Below are 23,703 nucleotides of genomic sequence, written 5' to 3'. Positions count from 1 at the left end.
ACAGGCTTCCAGAAGTTTTCAGGATACATTTTCCTAAAAAAATATGCTTTTGTCATTGTATATTATTTATTTTGTTATACTTTAGTATCAAAAACGTTGTTCCTTTGTACTCTAGTCTACATGATAGACTCCAACACACTATGGGTCTGAGCCAAAGTCCACTGATATCAGTCAGTCTTTCCAGTTACTTCAGTAGGCTTTGGGTTGGGCTTTATATTAGCCTTTGAATAGCTAATAAAAATTATGTATATGCTGTATGCTTTCGTTTCTGGACAACTAAACAGTTGTTGATCAGAGGGTTACTAAAGTCAGTAGGTTATGAATTTTAATGTTACATTTTACTATTAAAATAGTGTAATGCAAAGTCAAACATTTTTAGCCTTATTCGTTTTTCCAGGCTATCACATTTTTTGTTCTGTGTCCGACATGATAGACTCAGTGACTGATTATAGTATAATACCTTGGCCAGCCAACCATTATCAAATTGTTTTACTCAGGAGTTCAGTTTTCTTTACAAAGCTAAAATTATTGGAATCCATAATTGCTCAGGCAGTGCATTTTATGACTGCTTTTGACAGAAAACTAATTCACCTTGGTTTTCAGCAAAGTTGAATTCCTTTATAAAGTATGCATTATGTCATGCTAAATGTTATGAATATATTTTCCATTAACAATAATAATTAATGATACTGTACAGATAAAATCCATATAGCTACCTATGCATTGTGTTCGCTTCATGAACCAAACAATAGTCATTTCATAGTTACATTGGATTAATATTTAAAGGAGATGGTGCCTCCAGATAGCCTTGTAACTAACAAAGCTATTTTCTGCTAGTGTCAATACAACTGCTACTAATGATTCCAGTTACAGACAGGTCAGAAAAAAATTACACCTACACCTTTGTAAGAACATGCTAGTGACCTTCACTTATTAATGAAACAGAATGGAACTTCACTATATACAGTACAGTACATTACTTGTGGTACAAGAAATGTTAACTTTGTGAAGCTAAAAGTCCAAATGCCAACTATATACTAAGACAATTTTTTCCCTAAGTTTTATAGTTAAAAAGGCAAAGAGTAAGATATTGGTGGATTGCAGTTGTATTTTACCCTTTTATTAATGAAGTAGAAAAGAGAAGAAGAAATGTTGAATGTTTATCCTTTTTAAATACAAAGATTAAATAAGCAACCTTCGTCTACAAACTTAAACTAATTGGCTTTGACCTATGTTTATGGTAGAGTTTATTTTTCTGTTTAATGTGAATAGGTGGAATCTTATTTTCAAGAGAATTCAGTCCAGCTCAAACAAATATATAAAAAAAAAATTAAATTAAAGTTCATAAATTGAATTGAGGTTTGAATGAAGGAGAAAAGAGCTATTAAAATAGTCTTCCATTCCATCCACACAAAGTAGTTTCTGATTTTAAAAAATATTTTGCATAAGTGAAGTTATCATGGAATATTTTAACGTGTGTGTGTGTGTGTATGTGTATATATGCTTTATGTACCAGATCCTGCTTTTTTCCCTTGCCTTTCACTTGCTTCCTCTGCATTGACTGGTAGTCCCCAGAGAAGTTTTGTAAATTAGCTTATTAGCTATGATATCTTCCTGCCTACTCTCAATTTACTTCATGAGCTAGATGGAGCAGTGTCAGCGCAGGATTTCAAAAAATTCTTCATTGATGGAGCATATATGTCCAGTGCTGATACGTGCATATGTCTGGGTCCTCTTCATTCTGTTTGTCATTATTGACAAAGGATTTCCATTAGGAATGAAATGCAGTAATGGATGAACATACCATTAGTTAGATTTGGATGCTTATATATGCTGTATGTGGGATTCCTGTTGTTTGGATGATGCTTGATAGAAATATCTTATAATCCAAGGACCACCTACTACCAACAAGCCTCTTTCTATCTTTTTTGGTATCCTGGTGGGTTCCCATCCATACCCTCATCTCTTCAAATATTTTTAGAGGGCAGATGTTTGATCCACTTCCTTTTTTTGGATCTTCAGGAGTAGTTATCTAGCCTGTTTCTCCCATCCTGATCTTTTGCAGGAGTGAAGGCACACAAGTAGGCCCACTTCCCCTAAATTCCCCATCCTCCACCCCTACCATTCTGCGTTAGAGAGAGTTAAAACGCCCCTTGCCCTTTTACTGTGACCCTTTAATTCAACGACTCAAAGGTACTGTTCTGTCACAAAGTACATTTAGCTCAAGAAAAAACCCTAAATTTAATCCAGATTTAGTCCTTTAGCACAGTGCACTCTGGAATGTGTCTCAATATACATATAAAATGCCAATGCAAAAACAGCAGTAGGGGGAGCAGCAGTAGTTTATTACCTGCTTCAGAGGTTGAGGAAATGTCTTCCACTCACCACAATAGGCTAAATACAGGATTCAGGGAAATTTGGTTTTATGTGGCTGGCCCCATAAGAACAGAGATGGGTGAAGCTGACTTGCTAATGGGCCCCCTGGAAAAAGCATCATTCAAGAGTAGGAGTGGAAGCTGAGAGCAAAAAGGGGTAGTGATTGTCTCAACAGGTACAAGTTCTTCTTTGAGTGCTGGTCCCTATATGAATTCCAAACATGGGTGCGCATGCGCGCCATACGCCAGAGCTGGAAAAGTAGTAGTAGCGTCCGTTGACCTGCATGTGTGTTGTGCATTGTCCACGTGCTCACATCCGAGGTTATCAGAGGATCTGCAGGTCAACATTGCTCCAGTTGCTAGCTTTGCTAAAAGAACTGCTTGTCCATTTTTTCAGTGTATATAGTGTATAGTAGCTTGTAAGACTCATAATTAGTTAGGATCCCTTGGACTTCTTCCGCCGTCGGGGAGATATTCCTCCTCCACCCCCATCGGCTTCTAGGGATTGTGCCCTGGCAAGCCAACTTCAAAAGCCATGCTTCATTCCCACACTCCGTTTCTGTGAGTGACGAGCACCAACTGTGCCTTTACTGCCTTGGCGAATCCCACATCGTCACCGGCTGTTCCTTCTGCTGATCGTTCCTGCTCCAAAATCGAGAAGCTAAAGAACTTTGCCTCTGTACGTTTCTAATGGAGGAGGCTGTGCGCCCACGTGTGCAGTCTGATTCGAAACTGGCAGATCCACCAGAATGGTATCTGTCACCTCTGGTGAGTGCCCCTCTGTCTTGCTCCTGTGCAACAGAGCCGTCAGTATTGCCACAGAAGCCCCACCATGAGCAAAAGAAGCATGGACATGGGCGTAAGGGCAGCTTCCCGAAGGGGACTGCCCTGAAACACAGCATTGCCTCCCTGAGCCAGGTCAGGTGAAGAGTTGTGCGTCGACCCGGCTGCTCCAGCTCCCAAGAAGCCCCGGAAGGAGCATAAGGCAAAGCACCGTCCACTCTTGAGGACCTTCCCTTTGGCAACCAAAAGCTCTTTAGTGACTAGATGGATGAATCCCTCCACACTCTCAATGATTCCCATGCCACTATGTGGTCACTCACCATTTACACGTAGGCCCCAACCTGCAGGCAGCAGAGGTTGTCCTTTCGCCCTGCCCCCACACCTCCTTCTAACCCTGATTCCAACAACAACAGGCGTCGTCCCAACATCATCAGTGCTATCAGCAACCACGTTACTCCACTGCTACCACTTCTGCCCCCTCAACTTCCCACAACATCAATCAAAACACCCTTTTGACTCCCCCATCAAGACCTCTGAACCTCCTCCTACCCCTCTCACGGTGCCCCATGTCATCTTTGGGGGCTGTCTTGCCTGTTTGCCCACAACTGGGGCAAGATCACCACAGACCGCTCGATACTTGACATCAGTCATCAGAGATACTCTATAGAATTCCTCATTCCCCCCCCCCCCCGTAGCACACTCCTGGAGATCCCTCCCACTGAGATCTCCTCTGAGAGGAAGCAGGCACCCTTCTCCGAAAGGGCGCCATGGAGTGCATTCCCCTCCATTACTAGGGCTGCAGCTTTAATTCCCTGTATTTCCTTATTCTGAAAAAAACAGGCAGCTGCTGCCACATTCTGGACCTCCAATTACTCAACAGTTCATACGACAAGTCAAGTTCAGGATGGTCACACTTTCCCTCCTTATCCCTTCCCTCCCTCACGGAGCCTGATTTGCGGCTCTCAATATGAAAAATGCATATTTCCACATCAACAGTCACCTGGCTCATTGGAAACTTCTCCGTTTTATGGTTGCTCATTCCCATTATCAGTTTTGTGTACTCCTCTTCGGCATTGCCACTGCTCCTTGTGTATTCGCAAAAGTCTTCGCCGTCATTACAGCCCACATGCGATGCCTCGGCCACTCCATGTTTCCCTATCTTGATGACTGTTCCTCATTGTGACATCATGCAACCACCTCCTTTCAGCTATTCAGACCCTTTGCAATCTCCTCGCCAACCTGAGCATTTGTATAACAAAAGCCAGTCCTCATCACTACCCAATGGATCACTCCTGGACTCTCTCGTGAGCTGAGCTTTCCTCCCAGCAGACCCGTTTGCCATTCTCACCTCTCACATCACAACATTATGCCACAAACCGCGCACCTGTATCCACCAATGTTTTTCCCTCCTTGGCCACATGGCAGCCTGCACCTCCATAACACCCCATGCCTGCCTCCATATACGCTGCCTTCAATTGTGGCTCAGATTGATCTACAAATCACCGACAGACTGCTTGAACAAATCTGTCCTGCTCCCCTGGTTTGTCCTAGACTCCTTCATGTGGTGGACCAACCTGTCAAAGGCTTGGTTGGCACCCTGTTTACACCTCCCACTCCCTGCACCACTCTCACCACAGACGCCTCCCTCACTGGTTGGGGCACCCACCTGTCTAGTCACATGGCCCAGGGCCTTTGGACTCCAAGAGAGGCCAAGATGCACATCATCATCCTGGAATTGAGAGTTGCCTGTCGGGCATTCCTCCCTCTCATAAGATCACATCACAGTCAACTGCTGTCCCACAACATGGCAACAGTTGTATATATCAACAAGGAAGGCGGTGCCAGGTCACGCACACTATGTGCAGAGGCCATCCAACTCTGGAAAGGGTGCATCAAGCACGATGTGATGCTACAAGCCGTGTATCTTCTGGGTGTCAGCAACTCCCTAGCGAACACGCTCAGCAGGTTTTTCTATGCAAACCATGAGTGGGAAGTACGTGATCCCATATGATGCTCTGTCTTCCGCTGGTGGGGCGGGCACCCTGTGCTGGGAACTTTTTGTGACCACTGAGAACTGCAAACTCCTCCTCTTCTGCTCTAGATGGGCATTGGGGCCGGACTCACAGGGCGATGCCCTTCTCTGGCCCTATACCAACAAAGTCCGCTCTGCCTTTCCCCTACTCCCGCAAGTCTTGCACAAGATTCAGTGGGATCAAGTGAAGGTCATACTGATAGTCCCCTTTTGGCCTTGTCAATACTGGTTCATGGACCTCCTCCATCTCCCTGCTTGTCCTCCCCCCACCCCCGATCTGCCTCCACACCCACCCAGATCTTCTTACACAGGCGCAGAGATGCCACCCCAACAGGTGTTTGCTCCACTTCACAGCCTGGTATTTGGATGGGGTTCACGAGTAAACAGAGCATGCTCCACCCTGGAGGCCATCTATTAGAGCCTGCTATCAGGCAAAATGGAAGCATTTCACCACTTGGGCATACCACCACCATTACCCACTTGACTCCATATCCATTCCTATCCTCCTGGGCTACCTCCTCCAACTTAAACTGTAGGCCCTCGCCCACTCCTCCCTCAGAGTCCACCTGGTGGTTCTCAGAGCCTTCCTCCCTCCATTAGACAGTTCCTCCATCTTTACTCACCCAACCACCGTTTGCTTCCTCAATGGCTTGCTCAATGCCTTTCAACAAGTACAAAAACCCTACCCTGTCTTGGGACCTGAATATCTCTCTCTGCTCTCTCTAAAGCGCCTTTTGAAGCCCTCGCAACCTGCTTTGTTGCCCACCCTTTCCATGAAGATGATCTTCTTGGTGCCGTCACCTTAGCGATTCTGGTACTCTTATAGAAGATGAGCACTTTTAGTTCTGAGGTTAGCATCAGCTGGCACGACACTAATGAAACAAAAGGCACTACTCACAATGCCATTTTCTGCAAAACCTTTTATTACTGACAACAGCACTTCACAGGCTGTAACAAATCAAAAGCAGCTCAGGTCACTTTCGTGTTAACTGCATGCAAGTTCACCTTGTCACTCTCTAGATTAGTTTTCTTGTGTGATAGCCAAATCAGCACCAAGAATGTCTAAAGAAATGCCGTTTTAAGGTCTTTTGTAGTTACAAGGCACATGAACAATCACTGCTTCAAAGAAAAATAAGAGATTTTAATTTCCTCTCTAGAATAGGGCTTAAGAAGTAAAGGCTACATTTAGGTAGCATGCATTCGCTTGATTGAAACAAAGAGGGCACAGAATTTGTTTTGGGTTTACATTGTTTTGGGTTGACGATGACACTTCTCTCTCTGAGGTCTTTAGAAATTCACGGTTAATATATACAATTTTTATATTAAATAATCTATTTTTTATATATATAAAAGAAACTTCCTGCTTTGGAAGTTAGCATGTCTCTTACTATCATCTATTCCTCTTTTTCTTTGCAACAAAAGACAACATTTATTCGATCAAGGTGTTGTTCATTTCCTTTTTAATCACACTTATTTTGACAGTAGATTAGAGATACTTTGATCTGAAAGATGAGTATATGAAAGAGATGTTTTACTATATCTGTTGTACAGTGTTTGTCCATGAAAAGACTAATTTTGCCTTAGATAACTAATATCATTAACTCAGTAGTTACAGCTCAAGGAACACTGTATTAAAGACTGTATTAAAGAAAGTCTATAAAACCATTGGTCACATGAATTAATGCACAGGTAATTAATAAGTGTACAGAAATAAATTTGCATAGCACCAAAAGTATGCTAGGTATTTGACAGATCAGAAAAAAGAAGTCTTTTTTGTGTCCTTGAAAACTCATGAAAAAGCCTGTTCTCATAAGACTTCCAGCCCAATTTTGCAACATCACAAGGCTCAGACCTTACCAGGTTCACCTATCGCTAATTCCCACTGCATAGTTGAAAACAATATAATATGCTAGGAAGACAAATAACTTTATCTTTTTTTGGTAGATCTAACTAACTTTGATTCCTTTAAAAAATACACACTTTAACAAAGGAAATCATTAGTTACTTTAATTGTAAGTGGATATTTCTCAAAGAATATGACTTTTCTTTATAACTAATTCTTACTCTACCAGAGAGATATGATTTTATAAATAGACCCAATCAATACTCAATTACAGACATTTGCATTGTTTCCTTTTCATCATTCAAAATATTTTAAAGACAATTGAGTTTCCCCCTTTCAAGGTTTCTTTACACCATTATTACAACTGCGTTATTCATCATGAGTCTTTTGAAACTTATAGTTTTCCTTTCTCTTTTATGTGACACTGTTTTGGTAGATATATATTACACTTGAGAGAGCAAGTGAGAGGTAAGGAAAAGTGAGGTTTTATTTACTGTGGAGGAGTTCCTGTTTTCTTTTCCAAGTGTAGCTCCCTCAGCACATATTTCCCTTCCATCCCCCTTCATGAACTAGAACTTTTTCTCACTTGAGAAATGCAGGTTAGTGTCCATCTCTTCCTTTATAGAAGGGAATATGATGTCACAGGCTCATCGACAGGTCTATAAAATTTCTCTCGAACCACCTGTGTGGACCACTCATCAGTGCTGAGGGAGCTGTACTGGGAAAGGGAAACAGAGGCTTCTCCACGGTAAGAATAACCCCACTTTCTATCAGTTATGTGTATTGTTATATTTTGCTGATTGATACTTTTAGCACTGCACTAACGTATTTTATTCTTTAAAACTGGAATAAGCAGTATGTTGGTGATGGTGCAGCACAATTTGGGCTAACTTGAGGAAATTGTACTTTTGTAATAATCACAATTTTCAACAGCCTCTCTGTACCAGAGAAGAAAAAGCACTTAGTTGCACTGGAAGGTTGCAAATTAATGATGTAAAGAGAATCCTGCTTGTTTCAGTAGATACAAAACAGTTGTTACAGTTATTGATGTTCCTCTACAGAAATACCTGAAACAGTACTCTCCACTGGTGTTTTGTTGCTTTGGCCATAGACATTTGAAAGCTTCTTAGATAAAGAGGTCAGTTCTGCTTGCAAAAGCTGAAAATAAAATAATTTTTACATATTATATATGTGAATGAAGAATTTTGAACCTAGACTGGATAAGCCTCTGAGTATGTAAAAACAGCAGATCTCATCAGTATAGAATATTAAAATATAGAGGACATGAAGGTTTCAGTACAGGCACTTCTTTTTCATTTGGTTTTTATTCTTTAATGTTTAGGTGCCTTGACCCAAGCCATTCGCAATTTTGCAAAAAGCCTTGAAGGTTGGCTTTCCAATGCCATGAACAATATTCCACAGAGAATGATACAAACCAAGGTAAAATTAAGTAATCATTTAGTTTGGAATGAAAGTTGCATTATTCAACAGTGAGCCTGAATGACATTAATGACTATAGTAAAAATAGTAGCATTTTGACAACTACAACAAATGCTGTTATGTTTATGTTTTGTTTGCTGAAATTCTTTAAAACATATGAGAAAACATTATTTGATCTGTAATTTTAAATGCTGTGATTCACATGTAAGATGGCTCACACAAAATGAATATATAATTAAAATGTAATATAAAAGAGTCATCAAGGGACAAGTTGATCCAAAAATAATGTAAGTACAACATGATTTGAGAAAATGGATTTCTTCATAGGTTGCCGCTGTAAGTGCCTTTGCCCAGACTCTGCGAAGATACACATCTCTTAATCACCTGGCTCAGGCAGCTCGTGCTGTGCTTCAGAACACTTCTCAAATCAACCAGATGCTCAATGACCTCAACCGTGTTGATTTTGCCAATGTCCAGGTAAACTGTAGCTTTACAAAACAGAGAGTTTATCAAGTGTTCTCTTTTGTTTTCCCCATAACTCTGAACATTAGTATTAGCTCACATATTTCCACCCAGAAAATGCAACAGGAACATTTTGCTGAGGTGTATACTGAGTGCGTCTTTCCAAATCTAACAGTTTACACAACTGTCCCCAGGAAGGAAAGAAATCAGAGTTTTTTTCCTCTCGATTTCCTCTGTTCTAACCCAAAGTGTTCTGCTGAATTTAATTTAGTGGAGATGCAAATGAGGAGTCCACCTGTTTTTAGAACTAATGCCTCTCTCTTGTGATGAGGTCTACTGCAATATTTCTAGTGAGGGTGTCCTACCCCCTTTTTTTTTTTTAAAAAAAAAAACATTTAAAAGTAGCACACTTACCTGCTATGGTCACAATGTGTTTCAAATTATTTATTCTATTTAAAATGTGATTCCAATGTCTCTGTAAATATACTATAGATCGCATAATTAATTTGGATTAATTTTGTTTGCCTACAGGCAAACAAAACAGCCTTGATCTCACCCACTGCTTACTACTGTCTGCACTAGTACTCCTGCTCACCCAACATGCTGCCACTACACTCCCTACAACCCACCAACTCCTGAAATTTTCATTATAAACGTTAGGAAGGACTAGAGTTAAAGACGTTTCATATGAAAATATTTGAGTATTACTCTCTATTCATTTCTGTTTTTTCTATAGTATTCTTAGTTTATGTATTTTATTTAAAGCACATTTTCATATTTTGTTTATTTTTTGTCCATCTTTTTGTAAGAATGAGATTATGGGGGATTTAAAAATAAAAATGGCTTCATTAGTTTGCCTGGAAAGAGTAGTTCATCCTCTTCATGCAGCTGATTATTTATTCTTTCATAATAATTTTTCTTTTATGCATAAGCTTCACGTACTGATGTTAATTGAAGATATGTTATGTACTGTAATAGGAGCAGGCTTCCTGGGTATGCCAGTGTGATGACAACATGGTTCAGCGACTAGAAACCGACTTCAAGATGACTCTTCAGCAGCAGAGCACTCTGGAGCAGTGGGCTGCTTGGCTCGATAACGTAATGATGCAAGCATTGAAACCATATGAAGGAAGACCCAGCTTTCCTAAAGCAGCACGGCAATTTCTGCTAAAATGGTCTTTCTACAGGTAGTTCTTAAAATTCTTCTTAAATGTTTTCAGTGTATTTCATACTTTGCTGTTGATATGTGCGCACACACAGAGGTTTTGATAACATTGAAGAAAAATAAGATCAGACCATAGAGCGCTCAATATTAAAGATCCCATAGCATTTTTCAAAAGGGTAGGGTTATATTAACCTCAAATTCAAGGCCAGAATGCAACTCAGTGGTTGAGGAGCGATCCTTGTGAACTATTTCAGAAGCATTGTACAAGCGCAAATGAGAGCAAAATTTGGTCCTAAGTTTGTAACATGTTCAGGAAATCTTTGGGATGAAACACTATATAACTGTACAATTATTTTTATTAATATGTATTATTAAAATACTGTGTCTTCCATTTTTATTTCATTTTGAAGACAGACTTTTTTAATATGTGGAAGAACATCAAGCTAAAAATAAATATTCTGTGTTAGCTCTGCTTCTGTTATCAAAGAAGAGCTGGTAAATAAAGTATATTCTTTGTGTGTCATGTTTGTATATAAATATATGGTTACATTATGTAACTTTTTTCTGTGTGTATAAAGTACATTGACAGAACATTTCTTAATTTTTTAAAGATCCATTATAGTATCTGTTTTATGAGTCTAATATTGTGAAGTTTTTTCGAACAAAAACTGCATTTGTATATACAACAGGTACACTTGCTAACTTATTGGTACAACTTACATGACCAGCTTTGAAAATTGTATCAATGAGAAATCTGTACCAGTTTTGGCACGAATGATGGTATAGCGGAAAGGCATATTTCCTTTTGTACTTTCAGATCTTTGTTTAAACTAGAATAATTATAATACAGTGTTTTTTATTTAGGATTCAAGTAGAAGACACTTTCTTGTATTTTAATGCCAATTTTTCAAACGGCTGATTTTTGCATGTGCCTAACTGATGTGCATGTAACCTTTAATGTGTGCCCCCAAATTGGGATGATTCTATACCAATGCATTGAAAGGTGTGCATGCATAAAGAAACACACTTTTGAAAATCTGGCTCTTAGATTCTAGGAGTGTGGTCTCACAGATGATAATTTTAGAGAAAGGGGAAAGTTGTCTACCTGTAAAGTGACTTCTCTGAAAATAGTATAATATAGAAATGCAAATTCACCTACTCTATTTAACTTTTGAGAAATGTTTGGGCTGGGTCTATGCCAAAATAATCCATATTTGCAGAGCAAGGCATGGTATATAGATTCTGGAGTATTTAGGCAAATAATATTTTCTGATATCTTTCCTGCATTGGTTTCCTTGACATTGCACACCGAAAACCCCATAACTCAGGAGTTTTGTGTCTGTGAATAATGTTAACTGCAGAAGATTCTTCTCTGAGTTAATTCGACATAGGGGGTAAAGCATGTAATTGTAAATATGGGGTAATTTTAATATTTATTTTATATATATATATTTTTTTTTATTTTTATTTTTTCATTTTTAAACAGCTCAATGGTTATTCGAGACTTAACCTTGCGCAGTGCTGCTAGCTTTGGCTCTTTTCATCTGATCCGCCTGCTTTATGATGAGTACATGTTTTACTTAGTAGAACATCGTGTTGCTCAGGCAACAGGAGAAACACCTATAGCAGTTATGGGAGAGGTAAGATAATATGCAAGAGACTTGACTGGTTTATTTAGAGATGAATTTGGAATATACCTTTACAAAGTGTCTGTAATGTCTAATTAAATGTGGGAAGAGTTTAGTAATATAACTGCTGTAGGCATAAGGTTTGGACTGGGTTTGAAATAGACCAACATTTTCAAACTTGGGTGCCCAAAGTTAGGTATCTTAATCCACGTTTAGGCAACTAAATAAGTTGCTTGATTTGCAAAGTTATTGTGCACTCGTAACTCAGTACTCTATAAACATTGCAAAAGAAAGCTGTAGTTGGAAACTCTTCTTTTCAGTGAACTATCTGCAGAAAGTAAGAATTAATTTCCTTAAACATTTGCATAATAAACTGAAAATCTGAAATAAATAATTTGGATTAGATATAAATGTCTCAGATCCCAGTTGTGCAAACACTTACATATGCTTGATTTTACACACAACTAGTCCTTTTGGCTTCACTGGTACTATTCATGTACATAACTATTTTAATTTTACAAAGAGCTGCCTTCTCTGATGTAGAGGTTTGGGCACTCTCCTGGGATGCTGAGGGCCCTGGTTCAATCCCTATGGTGGGGAAGGGGTTTATGAGGGGAGGGATAGCTCAGTGGTTTGAGCATTGGCCTGCTAAACCCAGGGTTGTGAGTTCAATCCTTGAGGGGGCCACTTAGGGATCTGGGGCAAAGTCAGTACTTGGTCCTGCTAGTGAAGGCAGGGGGCTGGACTCAATGACCTTTCAAGGTCCCTTCCAGTTCTAGTAGATAGGATATCTCCATTAATTTATTTATATATAAATTAAACCCCATACATAAGTGGCTGCTGGATTGGGACCCATGTAGTTAGCAGGTGGCTAATCTACCTGAAATGTGGTTTTTATACCATGGAATCATCATGTTATGTCTATTACATTGTTAAGTCAATTCAAAACTTAAGTTAACATCATACATCATTCTTCCCTCAAGATCTATTTAATATTATTATTAAATATTATCCATAAATGTTAGCTTAATTTGTGGTGTGGCTTAATACAACATAATGTGGCATCACACAATTGAGAAAAATAAATCATTGTGTTTCTGAGTATCCACCTGCTAACCATTCAGATATTTATATCCAATACCGGCTTTTTTTTTTAATTGCAGTGTTTCCCCATTACAATGTATGTATAGTAAGGAATATGTCAAAATGTAGAGTTGCTATATTTCTGTCTTTTTAATTGAAATAGAATTTGCCAACTGTGACGTGTTTAGCATGAGGGTTTCAATAATGGAAACCTGTAATAATGGTCTGGTATAAATTGAGGACTGGCAAACTTCTATAGCTCAAATAAGAACCAACCCAAAACTGTTTTGAGTTTTTGGGGGAAAGTGGTTCACTATTTTTTTATTTATGCCATTTATATATCTGTGCACTTCCTGGTTTTGGATGAAATAGCAAAAGGAAGGCTAATTCTTTCTGTATTTTTGACCAGAATGAAGCCAAGTAGTGTTAGAAATATATTATATAAATATATGTTGATCTGACCTGAGAATTATAGGTCAGATTTTGTTCTACAGTTTCTCATTCAAAAAAGGGATGGAACTGGAGGATTGTTTTCCAGGTAGGCAACATTGCATTTAGTTAGTTTGCATAAATCAGTTAATTACCAGAATAAGATACACCTGATGTAAACCCCAACTATTTGGCCACACTGGAAGAAAGACAAGAGGCAATTGATGTGTTTTAATTAGACTGCAACTCTGTCACCTCAAGTCTTTGGGAATATCCAGCAATAAAATTGTACAGTGCAGGTCATCATCATTTGCCACATAATTTCCAACCTGGTCCTGGCCATCCCATTGCTGAAATCTAGCCACCCTCTTAAGGGGAAATTTTGTGAAAGCTTTTTGTTTAAATATTGGTAGCACATCATAGGCACCAACAATATTTTCTGAACTTTACAATGCAGGAATATCTCACTCAAAGAGCTTGCACTCAAAACAAGCAAGGGTCCTGGCAAAGATGTCAGATAATTATTTTAATCAGGATTTTAACTTCAGTTTTTAATTTGTTTCACCATTTTCATTGCTGGGGCTTTTTATTTTAGTTTTGATGTTATTTCCTTAATGTAAACCATGGTAAAATGCATCTTAGTGGGAATGGAAAATGAGCTTCTGTACTAAGTGAAAGTCTCTCTGATTTTCTGCACCCTGTCATCCTCACCTCTATATATGCTTCCTTTTTGGTCAGTAGAAAGATTGTATTTAAAAATCACCAAAAAGAAAAACCAAACGGTCTTATTTGCAAAAAAATCTTCAAGGTGATTAATCTACCAATAGTGGCAACTATATTTTTTTTTCACAACTGGTATATATCTAGCTTCACTGTGTCTTTTCTAAAATATGCTGTCCTACATCTTAATTTTGATAACTTGGTTTAAAGGTTTCCTGGTCTCTGCACTATAGAATCAGAATTATTCAGATTAAGGTGGACCAGTTAAAAAACAAAGGTTTTTCTTGCTGTTTTTGCACCATGGCAGCAAAGCAGTTATTTGACTGAACTGTTTTAAAAAATTGGTGAGTTAAATTGCAAATCATTTTCTAACTACATGATAAAAAGGATGGACTACGTCACCATTTTGTTTGATGTTTATATAGGATGTGCAGTATGGGTTTTAAGACTAGCCAATAATATTTATTATTTTGCAGTTTGGCGACTTAAATGCTGTTTCCCCTGGAAATATGGATAAAGGTAAGTACTTAATCTCTTGAACGTATAATTCTTTATAGAACTAGTATTATCTGGAGCAAGACAAATCTTAATATTATGTAAATATAGTAGGGCTGTCAAGTGATTAAAAAATTAATCGCGATTAATTACGCAATTAAAAAAGTTAATCACGATTAATCACATGATTAATCATACTGTTAATAATAGAATAGTACCATTTATTTAAATACTTTTGGATGTTGTCTACATTTTCAAATATATTGATTTGAATTACAGCACAGAATACAAAGTGTACAGTGTTCACTTTATATTTATTTTTTATTGTAAGTATTTGCACTGTAAAAAAACAAAAAAAATAGTATTTTTCAATTCACCTAATACAAGTACTATAGTGCAATCTCTTTATCATGAAAGTTGAACTTACAAATGTAGAATTATGTACAAAAAAAACTGCATTCAAAAATAAAAACGATGTAAAATTTTAGAGCCTGCAAGTCCACTCAGTCCTACTTCAGCCAATCGCTCAGACAAGCAAGTTTGGTTACAATTTGCAGGAGATACTGCTGCCCACTTCTTGTTTACAATGTCACCTGAAAGTGAGAACAGGCTTTCACATGGCACTGTTGTAGCCAGCGCTGCAAGGTATTTACAGATTCGTATGTCCCTTCATGCTTCAACCACAATTCCAGAGGACATGCGTCCATGCTGCTGACTGGTTCTGCTCAATAATGATCCAAAGCAGTGCGGACCGACACATGTTCATTTTCATCCTCTGAGTCAGATGCCATCAGCAGAAGGTTGATTTTCTTTTTTTGGTGTTTAGGTTCTGTAGTTTCCGTATCTGAGTGTTGCTCTTTTAAGTCTTCTGAAAGCATGCTCCACACCTTGTCCCGCTCAGATTTTGGACAGCACTTCAGATTCTTAAACCTTGGGTCGAGTGCTGTAGCTATTTTTAGAAATCTCATATTGGTACCTTCTTTGTGTTTTGTCAAATCTGCTGTGAAAGTGTTCTTAAAACGACCATGTGCTGGGTCATCATCTGAGACTGCTATGACATGAAATATATGGCAGAATGCAGGAAAAACAGAACAGGAGACATACAATCCTCCCCCAAGGAGTTCAGTCATAAATGTAATTAACACATTATTTTTTAATGAGCATCATCATCATGGAAGCATGTCCTCTGGAATGGTGGCCGAAGAATGAAGGGGCACACGAAAGTTTAGCATATCTGGCACATAAGTACCTTGCAATGCTGGCTACAAAAGTTCCATGCAAATACCTGTTCTCACTTTCAGGTGATATTGTAAACAAGAAGCAGGCAGCGTTCTCTCCTGCAAATTTTAACCAAACTTGCTTGTCTGAGCGATTGGCTGAAGAAGGACTGAGCGGACTTGTAGGCTCTAAAGTTTTACATTGTTTTATTTTTAATGCAGTTATTTTTTTGTACATAACTATTCTACATTTGTAAGTTCAACTTTCATGATAAAGAGATTGCACTACAGTACTTGTATTAGGTGAATTGAAAAATACTATTTCTTTTGTTTTTTTCAGTGCAAAGATTTGTAATAAAAAAAATATAAAGTGAGCACTGTACACTTTGTATTCCATGGTGTAATTAAAATCAATATATTTGAAAATGTAGAAAACATCCAAAAATATTTAATAAACTTCAATTGGTATTCTATTCTTTAACAGTGCGATTAATCGTGATTTATTTTTTCAAGTTAATCGCGTGAGTTAACTGCGATTAATTGACAGCCCTAAAATATAGTAGCGCAGATCCTACAACTAGATTGTGATAGTTTTCTGAATTAGTGTTCTATAATATCTACAGTATGTTTCGGTATATAATAATTACAGGATGCTGCAGATATGGCCTTCAATAAGAAAATCTTTTAAAAGGGCTGATTGTTTATACATTAGTAGGTATTCAGAATCCCACCCCAAAACTAGCTACATGCTGGTGAGTGAATCTATACACATTTGTTAATAGATAGTCTATAAGAGTTTTCTGTAAGGACTGCAAAATTGTGCCCATTGTTTGTCAAGCACTTAGTTATTTGGCAAACTTTTTAAATAGTGAGAAATATAACAGAGAGCAGGTAAATTTCTAGGTCCTCTAAGTAGAGCCTTGGAATCAGCAAATCTGGCCTCTGTTCTCTTCTTTCCCACTGGCTTGCTATGTGATCTTGGGCAAGTCACTTAGCTTCTCTTCACCTCAGTTTGTGTTAATCCTGCAGATGAAAGACATTATATAAGTATAAAGTTATTGTTACTTCAGTGACACTATTATATTTGTTTGAGCTGACTTGAAGGGGAAAAAAGCAATTGCAATATTAAGAATGTGTACTATAATGTTTGAAGCTGAGAGTTCATTGAACACATGAATCTCGCATTATGCACTGACATTTTCCCAGTAAAATCTCAATTTTCAGTTTATACCTTCTCAGGTAGCTAGATTTCCATTTTTCATATCTTACGTGTTGTTTGCAAAATAAAAGCCTTAGTAATTCACAGAATTTAAATTATTTTTCACTGTGTGCTAGTTTCATGGTTGTTTGTTTGTGCAGATGAGGGCAGTGAAGTTGAAAGCGAAATAGATGAAGAGCTAGAGGAATCTGGAGAGCCACAAGCCAAGAGAGAGAAAACAGAGCTAACCCAGGCATTTCAGGTGGGCTGCATGCAGCCAGTACTAGAGAGTGGAGTACAGCAGAACCTCCTGACCCCACTTCACAATGAGCACATTGTCACAAGTACTCAGACTATCAGACAATGCAGTGCTACTGGAAATACATATACTGCAGTCTAACAAAATATTAAAGCTTTTTTTCCCCCAGATTACATTAGCCCTGTTGATGTTGGGCTTAATATGAAAAAACGAGAATAAGTCTGAAGGCGACTGTTGTCAAATTTTAGCTTTGCTGAACATTACCTTTGTTGGAGTTGTGAAATGGAATGGGTGTATGTATTTTGCCAGATCTGTTTAAAAAAAATTTTTTGTAAACAAAATCATTTTACATTGTTCACTCAATATTAAGAGTTTTCTTAGTTTCACATGTCAAGAAGGATTTTGCAAAGCTTACTATTAATGTTTTTGTCCTCTTATAATTAAAGTAATTTAATTTTTTCATAGTTTTTTTTAAAATGTTAATGTTAATTGTTAGTTATGGTGATGATTTAATATACATAGTTTTTTAATTAGATGCACTTCTGTGAAATATCAAAAGAAATATTTTCTTTGATTTACACTGGAGGCATATTCATTTGACAGCAGATGCATCAAATTTGTCATAAAAAGGTGCTTTTCATTGGAAAGAACTAGAAGACACTACTATTTTGATCACATTTCTGAGCATTCAGTGGGAAAGTTTTAGGAATTTTTATTATAATGCTGGAGGGTTGGGAAGATCTATTGTTTTCTTTATCTAAGGAAGAGTTGTGTTTTCTGCATTCATGAATGCAGACTAAATGAGAGAATGGTAATGTGTACGTAATAAATGTACATAATTATCAGACCATCACGTAAACAATGCAAACTTCCATTGAAATCATCAGTTTTACATTTTATTTGCATACCAGTTCCTCTGTTTGAAGACTACTGATTCTATATTTGAGACCACTGCACAGATGCTTTCAGCTGTTAAGTGGGACTGTAGTAGTTAGATACTGAAGTTGAAAAATAAGTGACTTGATTTTTTTAAGTGTATGTGCTACTTATGCTGAACTGGACATACAGGAAACCATTCCATCTGGATGACTTTCTTCTATTCCAGGTCTTTTTCCTACTAGTAGTTGAATCTGCTGCTCTTATAAAAGATAACTTATAGAATGCAAGGAATGTAGCAACCTGCATCATATTTACTTCAAAAATATTTCCTGGTTCTTAAAGTAAGTGGATTTAAATTTTTACAAAAATTAAATAAGGCAGTGTAACTGGCACACCTCATTTGTACTTATTCCCAATTGTGTAGAATTTGAATAGGTGGCTAGATGGACCATTGCCATTTAAGAATGTACATCAGGGATCATTGTACCTCGGCTATTACATGGTGCCTTAAACAGAACTGAAGCTAAGATTTAATACTTTTTGTTATTAATAACTCTTAAATTCATTCAACAAGGTGTGCCTGTCATTTTCAAATTCCCTAAGAAGTAAGGGCAGGTTACATATTCTTCAAAGAAATAAAGGAAATTTTTTATTACTAAATGGTGTTAATATCCCTCTTAGAGTGACAATAAACCTATTTTTTCTTGTTTCTAGCTGAATTTCACTTTATTACAAATGAGATATGCTTGGGGATCTGGAAAGCAAAACTAGCTTTAATGCCAACTTCAAATGTTAACAAAGTAGGTTAACCCCAGCCCCAAGCATGGTTATATATTTTCTAAACCCTTGTCTACTTTTAATTTTAGAAAGTAAACAAAATGAGCAGGTACTTAATGCAGAGCATGTTTTCAATTTGTATGTGTGGTGGGGTGTCAGTCTGCAATTACGTTTAATGGCTAAATCATAGAGAATGTGTGTACATCCCATTTTAATTGACATGAAACATCCCACAGGCATGTGTGATTATTTTATACATTTCATTATTTTTAAAACAGGCACACAAATCTACTCAGTTCTAATAGTGGAAATAAACAAGCAAGCAAAAAAGCCAAAAATGAAGGAAAGCACACACACAAACATTTCAGTTTTATTGAAAGGGCCTGTTGGGAAAAAAAACTAAGGAGTTATTTAGTCTGGTTTATTTAGTGTGTCTGTGAACTGATCTTTTTTACATGTACCAAATGGCTGAACAGCATGTGAGATGAACAGTATATTTATAGCATACATCTTTCTTGCTAGAGTTTTCATATGTTCCAAAAACTGATACAGATTAAGTAAATTTTCTTAATACACTAGTAAACATTTGTAATGTATAAAATAAGTATAAATTACTTAGAGTTGTACTTTGCAGAATTTGGGGCCCAATTTTCCATGCTCTACAGCTCGCACCAGTCAATGCGTGTTTTCCCTGAGTAGAGAGTGCAAGATAGGGTTTGTCATTTACAGTATTTGAAATTTATGCAAGCTCTAACTTTCATAGGTTTTGTTCACCCAGCTATCATTTGGGTGTCCTGTTGTGGTTTTTTTTTTTCCCATACAAAAGAGTGTGTCTGCACCCCTCATTAAAAAAAACTAAGCTGTGATAAATATTTATTCCCCTTCATTGTTCATTATGAACTGTTTACAGGTTAAATTAAATATAAAAATAACAAAATATTTTCCATTTTCAACGTAGTTTCTTTTAATGCTCTAATACCAATGTTCTGAATTGGACCAGCTATATTTACTGGTTTCATCTTTTGTGTTGGCAAACCTTAAATGTTTTCTTGTCATTGTCCTGTATTGTTTTAATGTTCGATTTGCTCATGCTGAGAGAAAAGTGTGATTGTAACATGCAAATTTGGATTACAATCAGAGGTGGAGCCTGTAAGTCCTCCATGATTCAACTTCTCCCCCCATTGTTCACTGTTCCCACTGTGCAAAAAATAAGAGTAAATACAAAAATGGAATGTATTTCACAGTTTGAATCAACAATAATTTTTATGCCTTAGATGAAAACCAGAACGTTTGTTGAATCTGAAAATCTAACATGCCAGAAATCCTAATTAACTAGAGGTGATCTGAAAAAGTGTGTTATTTATCAAAATAAATTGGAATAATGACATGTTCAGTTAATTGAATGAAATAGAGTTTGTATTCCCATGTTTATAATTTGATTACAGTGTCAATTTTAAATAACATTTCTATCACTTTCTTACAAGATCTCTCCTTTAATGAAGTAAAATACTGTGTATATTTACACGTTTGGGTGGTGTTTTGTGGGTTTCTGTTTTTGTTTTTTTACATTTAATGGAGTGGTAATAAATCAATCAATTTGCACACTTTTGCTATTTGTTAATATATGGGCACGGTTAATGATTTTTGGTAAAAACAGAGATTTAAAAACCCTGTCCCCAGTTCTGCACTGTGTAGCATGTGGCTGGACTTAAGTGCCAACCCTTAAGCCCGCTAACTTCATTGGTGCTCTGGGGGAGTGCAACAGTTTGCCCACATGCTACAAATTGCAGGATCAGTGCCTATGTGATTTGTGGATTTTATCTGATCCAGACACTGATTTCAGAATAATTATTTAAAAAATATCCCTCTCTCCCTTTAGCACAAATAATGCAGTGAGCAATGTGGGGGGTATTGTTGAACCACTTTCTCAAAACACAGGGCCCAATTTTCACAAGTTTTTATATGTATGCAAAGTTGTTGGTACTTTTTCATGTTTCTCATTGTACACTAGATTTAAAATTACTTTTTGTCTCTCCAACTAGCTATTCTTTTTGTGCTTACTCTTGTACTGTAGCATGTTTAATGCATCTTTGTTTAGATAATGTTCCTTACACAACATCTGGAGAATAGTTTTAAAATTGTTTACCTATAAAATAAGCGATGTGCAACATTACTGCCTTGAGTTTCACAAATGTTAAAATCAATAAAATGCTGGTGTATTGTCATTCAGGAATGTATAGGTCTATATACAAATTTGTTTAATTTAAAACAAGGTATTTTTAAATGTCTGAAACACTGCTATGTTCAAATTATTTTCATTTGAAGACCTTATCTGATATCTTTGTGGTTCTTACCAGATGTCATCTGCACTGTTTAGGAAAAGACATATATTAGTTTAAAATGGATTGCAGTTGTTTCATTTACAGAAGTGGTTTCACAGAACAAAAGAATCATTTATAGCTATAAAAAGAAATCAATAAACTCTGTAGTAGTAGAACTCGTTTTTGACAGTAATTTTAGAATTTGAAATATTAATTTGGGAGAGCAGTACTAATTCCTGAAAATTGGGCCCTTGTCTCTGTGGAACAGGACAACCTCTGTATACATGGTTAAAATAAGTCAATGAATGGAATTATAGTATTTCTGATACTTTGGTGATTTAAAAAAACTGGAATAGAAGCATAAACACAGTGCTTATTTCTAGTATTAGAAAATTAATTTGATGTAATGCCTTGCATTAACCCTTTGAGCATTGTAAGTCACATGATAAGGGGAAAATCTTTTCAGGTAATTTAATTATTAGGCTACTGAAGATACTGTATACATCTAAGTGTCTGGTTATGTTGCAACAAATGTTTTTTTTCCCAAAGTAAATACTTGCATACTATATAGACTTTTGAATTTGTTGGCTTGATTGAGTTAGGCTAAAATATTCACTGCCATCTATGTATACTGTCTACAGCAAAATAGTACTTCAGCTCCTTTAGTTTCATAATCCCATAAATATTTAATGAAGGAGTCAAATATATGGTCCTATAGATACAAGTTGTGAAGTACTTAAAATGCCTTTAAAAGGTGGGAGTTTAGCAAAAAGGGTTATTTTTAGACTATTTTGAAAATCTCATTAGGGTAGCATTGAAAAGCACCAGTACTGTAAATGGAAATCTTTAGGAATAAAAACAGAACAAAACTGTCATAATAAGTAAGGATGAATTTTGCAGGACATTTGAGATGTTTGCAGTTAAATTGTCTGCACAATCTTTTGTATACACAATTGCAAAAAGAACATAATTTTATTTATACCACTTCAACATTTTGTCACTGTGAAATGGCATATGGATAACAAAGAAGATAGAGGCACTTGGTTCAAGTTCATCTGTGAAAGCACTTTTGGATGGCCCTTACTGAGTGTCAGAATAAAAAAAAAAAAAAAAACTTATAAATTTGCACCTGCATTTTGGCATCTGAAAAAACACCTTTTTTCTCACAAATAAATTGTGCACACAAAAATAAGGGCACAAATTTAGAAGTGGGTGGAGACTCTTTGAAAAAATAGTTCTAAATGTCACCTTACTATATGAGAATATTGTAGATATTGTACTGGTTCCCTGCAGTATCAACCAGTGATCACCATTATCTGCAGCTGTGCTTGCTTTAGTCTAGCTGAGTGCAAAAAAGTCTCATATTAAGATGTTTAGTGGAATTACATCAGTAGTGTAGTGCAGATATGTTGTAAACTTTTTTTTAGTCAAATAAACAATGCAAATTCATGCATAATTAAAACAAATGCAATACTCAAAGGGTTTTAATTTAACAATTTTTTTATTCATAATTTACTGTAAATGCTTCTCAGTTTGCATGCCTTGATCATTGCTGCTAGTGATTTTATGTGCCAGTAGACCTGAGTTTAATTTACCAATTTTACTTAAAAAATAGTAAAAGCCACTTACAAAGTGACTGCCTTTTTTGTTTGAAGTCAAATATGCCTTACTTTCAAACATTTGTTTTAACTCTTTTGTTTTGTTTGAATTTTTTTAAATAAATTATGATGATGGGATTGGAAGCCCTGAGTAATGAAATATTTGGTAAGAATTGTTAATTTACATTGATTGTTAAGGGTGAAATTCATCCCAGACAAGATGTTGAGCCTCATTTAAGTCACAATTGGGCAGGTTCTTGATTGCTTTCCTGAATCAGGGCCGTGTTTAACATGGGGCTCAGGTGGTGCAGATGGTCTTGCAGGGGCTGTCGTACTAGGCTGAATTTCACTCTAAAACAATAAAAGACTGTCAAAAGAATATAGGACTTGGGAGGAATAACCTCCTTTGACTCACGATTATCAGGGACCCGATTCAGTACTTCAGGCTCAAGAAAGTTAACTACTGAAGTTAGCAAGAGATTTTTTTACAAAAGGAGTGCTAAAGGGATCCCAAGTAGTCGTCTTCTTCAGCTATCCCTTGATGCGAGGATGATGTCTGCCAAGAGGTTCATTGGTGAGTTTTTAAGTGGCTGAGGGGCCCAAGTAAATTTTCCTTGAATGAAATATTAAGGTGATTTGGCTTATATTTATACATTACATACAAAATTAAAATAACCCAGTATATAGATTTTAAATATTTGTTGGTCAAAAAAGGTATCATTTTGTACCAAAGCAGGTTCCCTACCCCTATCCCATCCCCACTTGTTGCCATCAAAAATTTGGATTTATAGTAGTAACTAGCGAGACTGTTACAGAAACTTTAAGTGAGTGCCTTTAGAAAACTTGGAAATTTGTGCCTGAGATGGTAAACTTTTAATTAGGTTAATTGTAGTGCTTACCAATCAGTAAATTCTACTATCACTCAGGGCTTTCTTACCTTCTAGGTAACTTCCTTTGTTGTGTTTATTTTTATTTTTTTTAAGTGCCATCATTTAAATT

At 36.8% G+C, this 23,703-nt stretch overlaps 1 protein-coding gene across 4 annotated transcripts in view; it reads left to right on the top strand.

Annotated features, from left to right (window-relative positions):
- RFX3 (regulatory factor X3) overlaps positions 1-23,703 on the top strand; it is a 230,499-nt gene that overhangs the window by 199,104 nt on the left and 7,692 nt on the right. For 3 of the 4 annotated variants that reach the window (XM_054032733.1, XM_054032732.1, XM_054032735.1), the window contains 6 exons: positions 8,376-8,473; positions 8,801-8,950; positions 9,914-10,122; positions 11,587-11,740; positions 14,437-14,479; positions 17,032-21,010. In XM_054032733.1, the coding sequence (XP_053888708.1) occupies positions 8,376-8,473; positions 8,801-8,950; positions 9,914-10,122; positions 11,587-11,740; positions 14,437-14,479; positions 17,032-17,270 (893 nt within the window). In that variant the 3' untranslated portion in view covers positions 17,271-21,010. Of the gene's footprint in view, positions 1-8,375; positions 8,474-8,800; positions 8,951-9,913; positions 10,123-11,586; positions 11,741-14,436; positions 14,480-17,031; positions 21,011-23,703 lie in introns of those variants that run through there. The other variant, XR_008445484.1, reaches the window with a different exon arrangement.

This window comes from Malaclemys terrapin, chromosome 6 (assembly GCF_027887155.1).
Source record: "Malaclemys terrapin pileata isolate rMalTer1 chromosome 6, rMalTer1.hap1, whole genome shotgun sequence".
Lineage (NCBI taxonomy): Eukaryota > Metazoa > Chordata > Testudines > Emydidae > Malaclemys > Malaclemys terrapin.
This window is presented reverse-complemented; position numbering and strand designations above follow the sequence as displayed.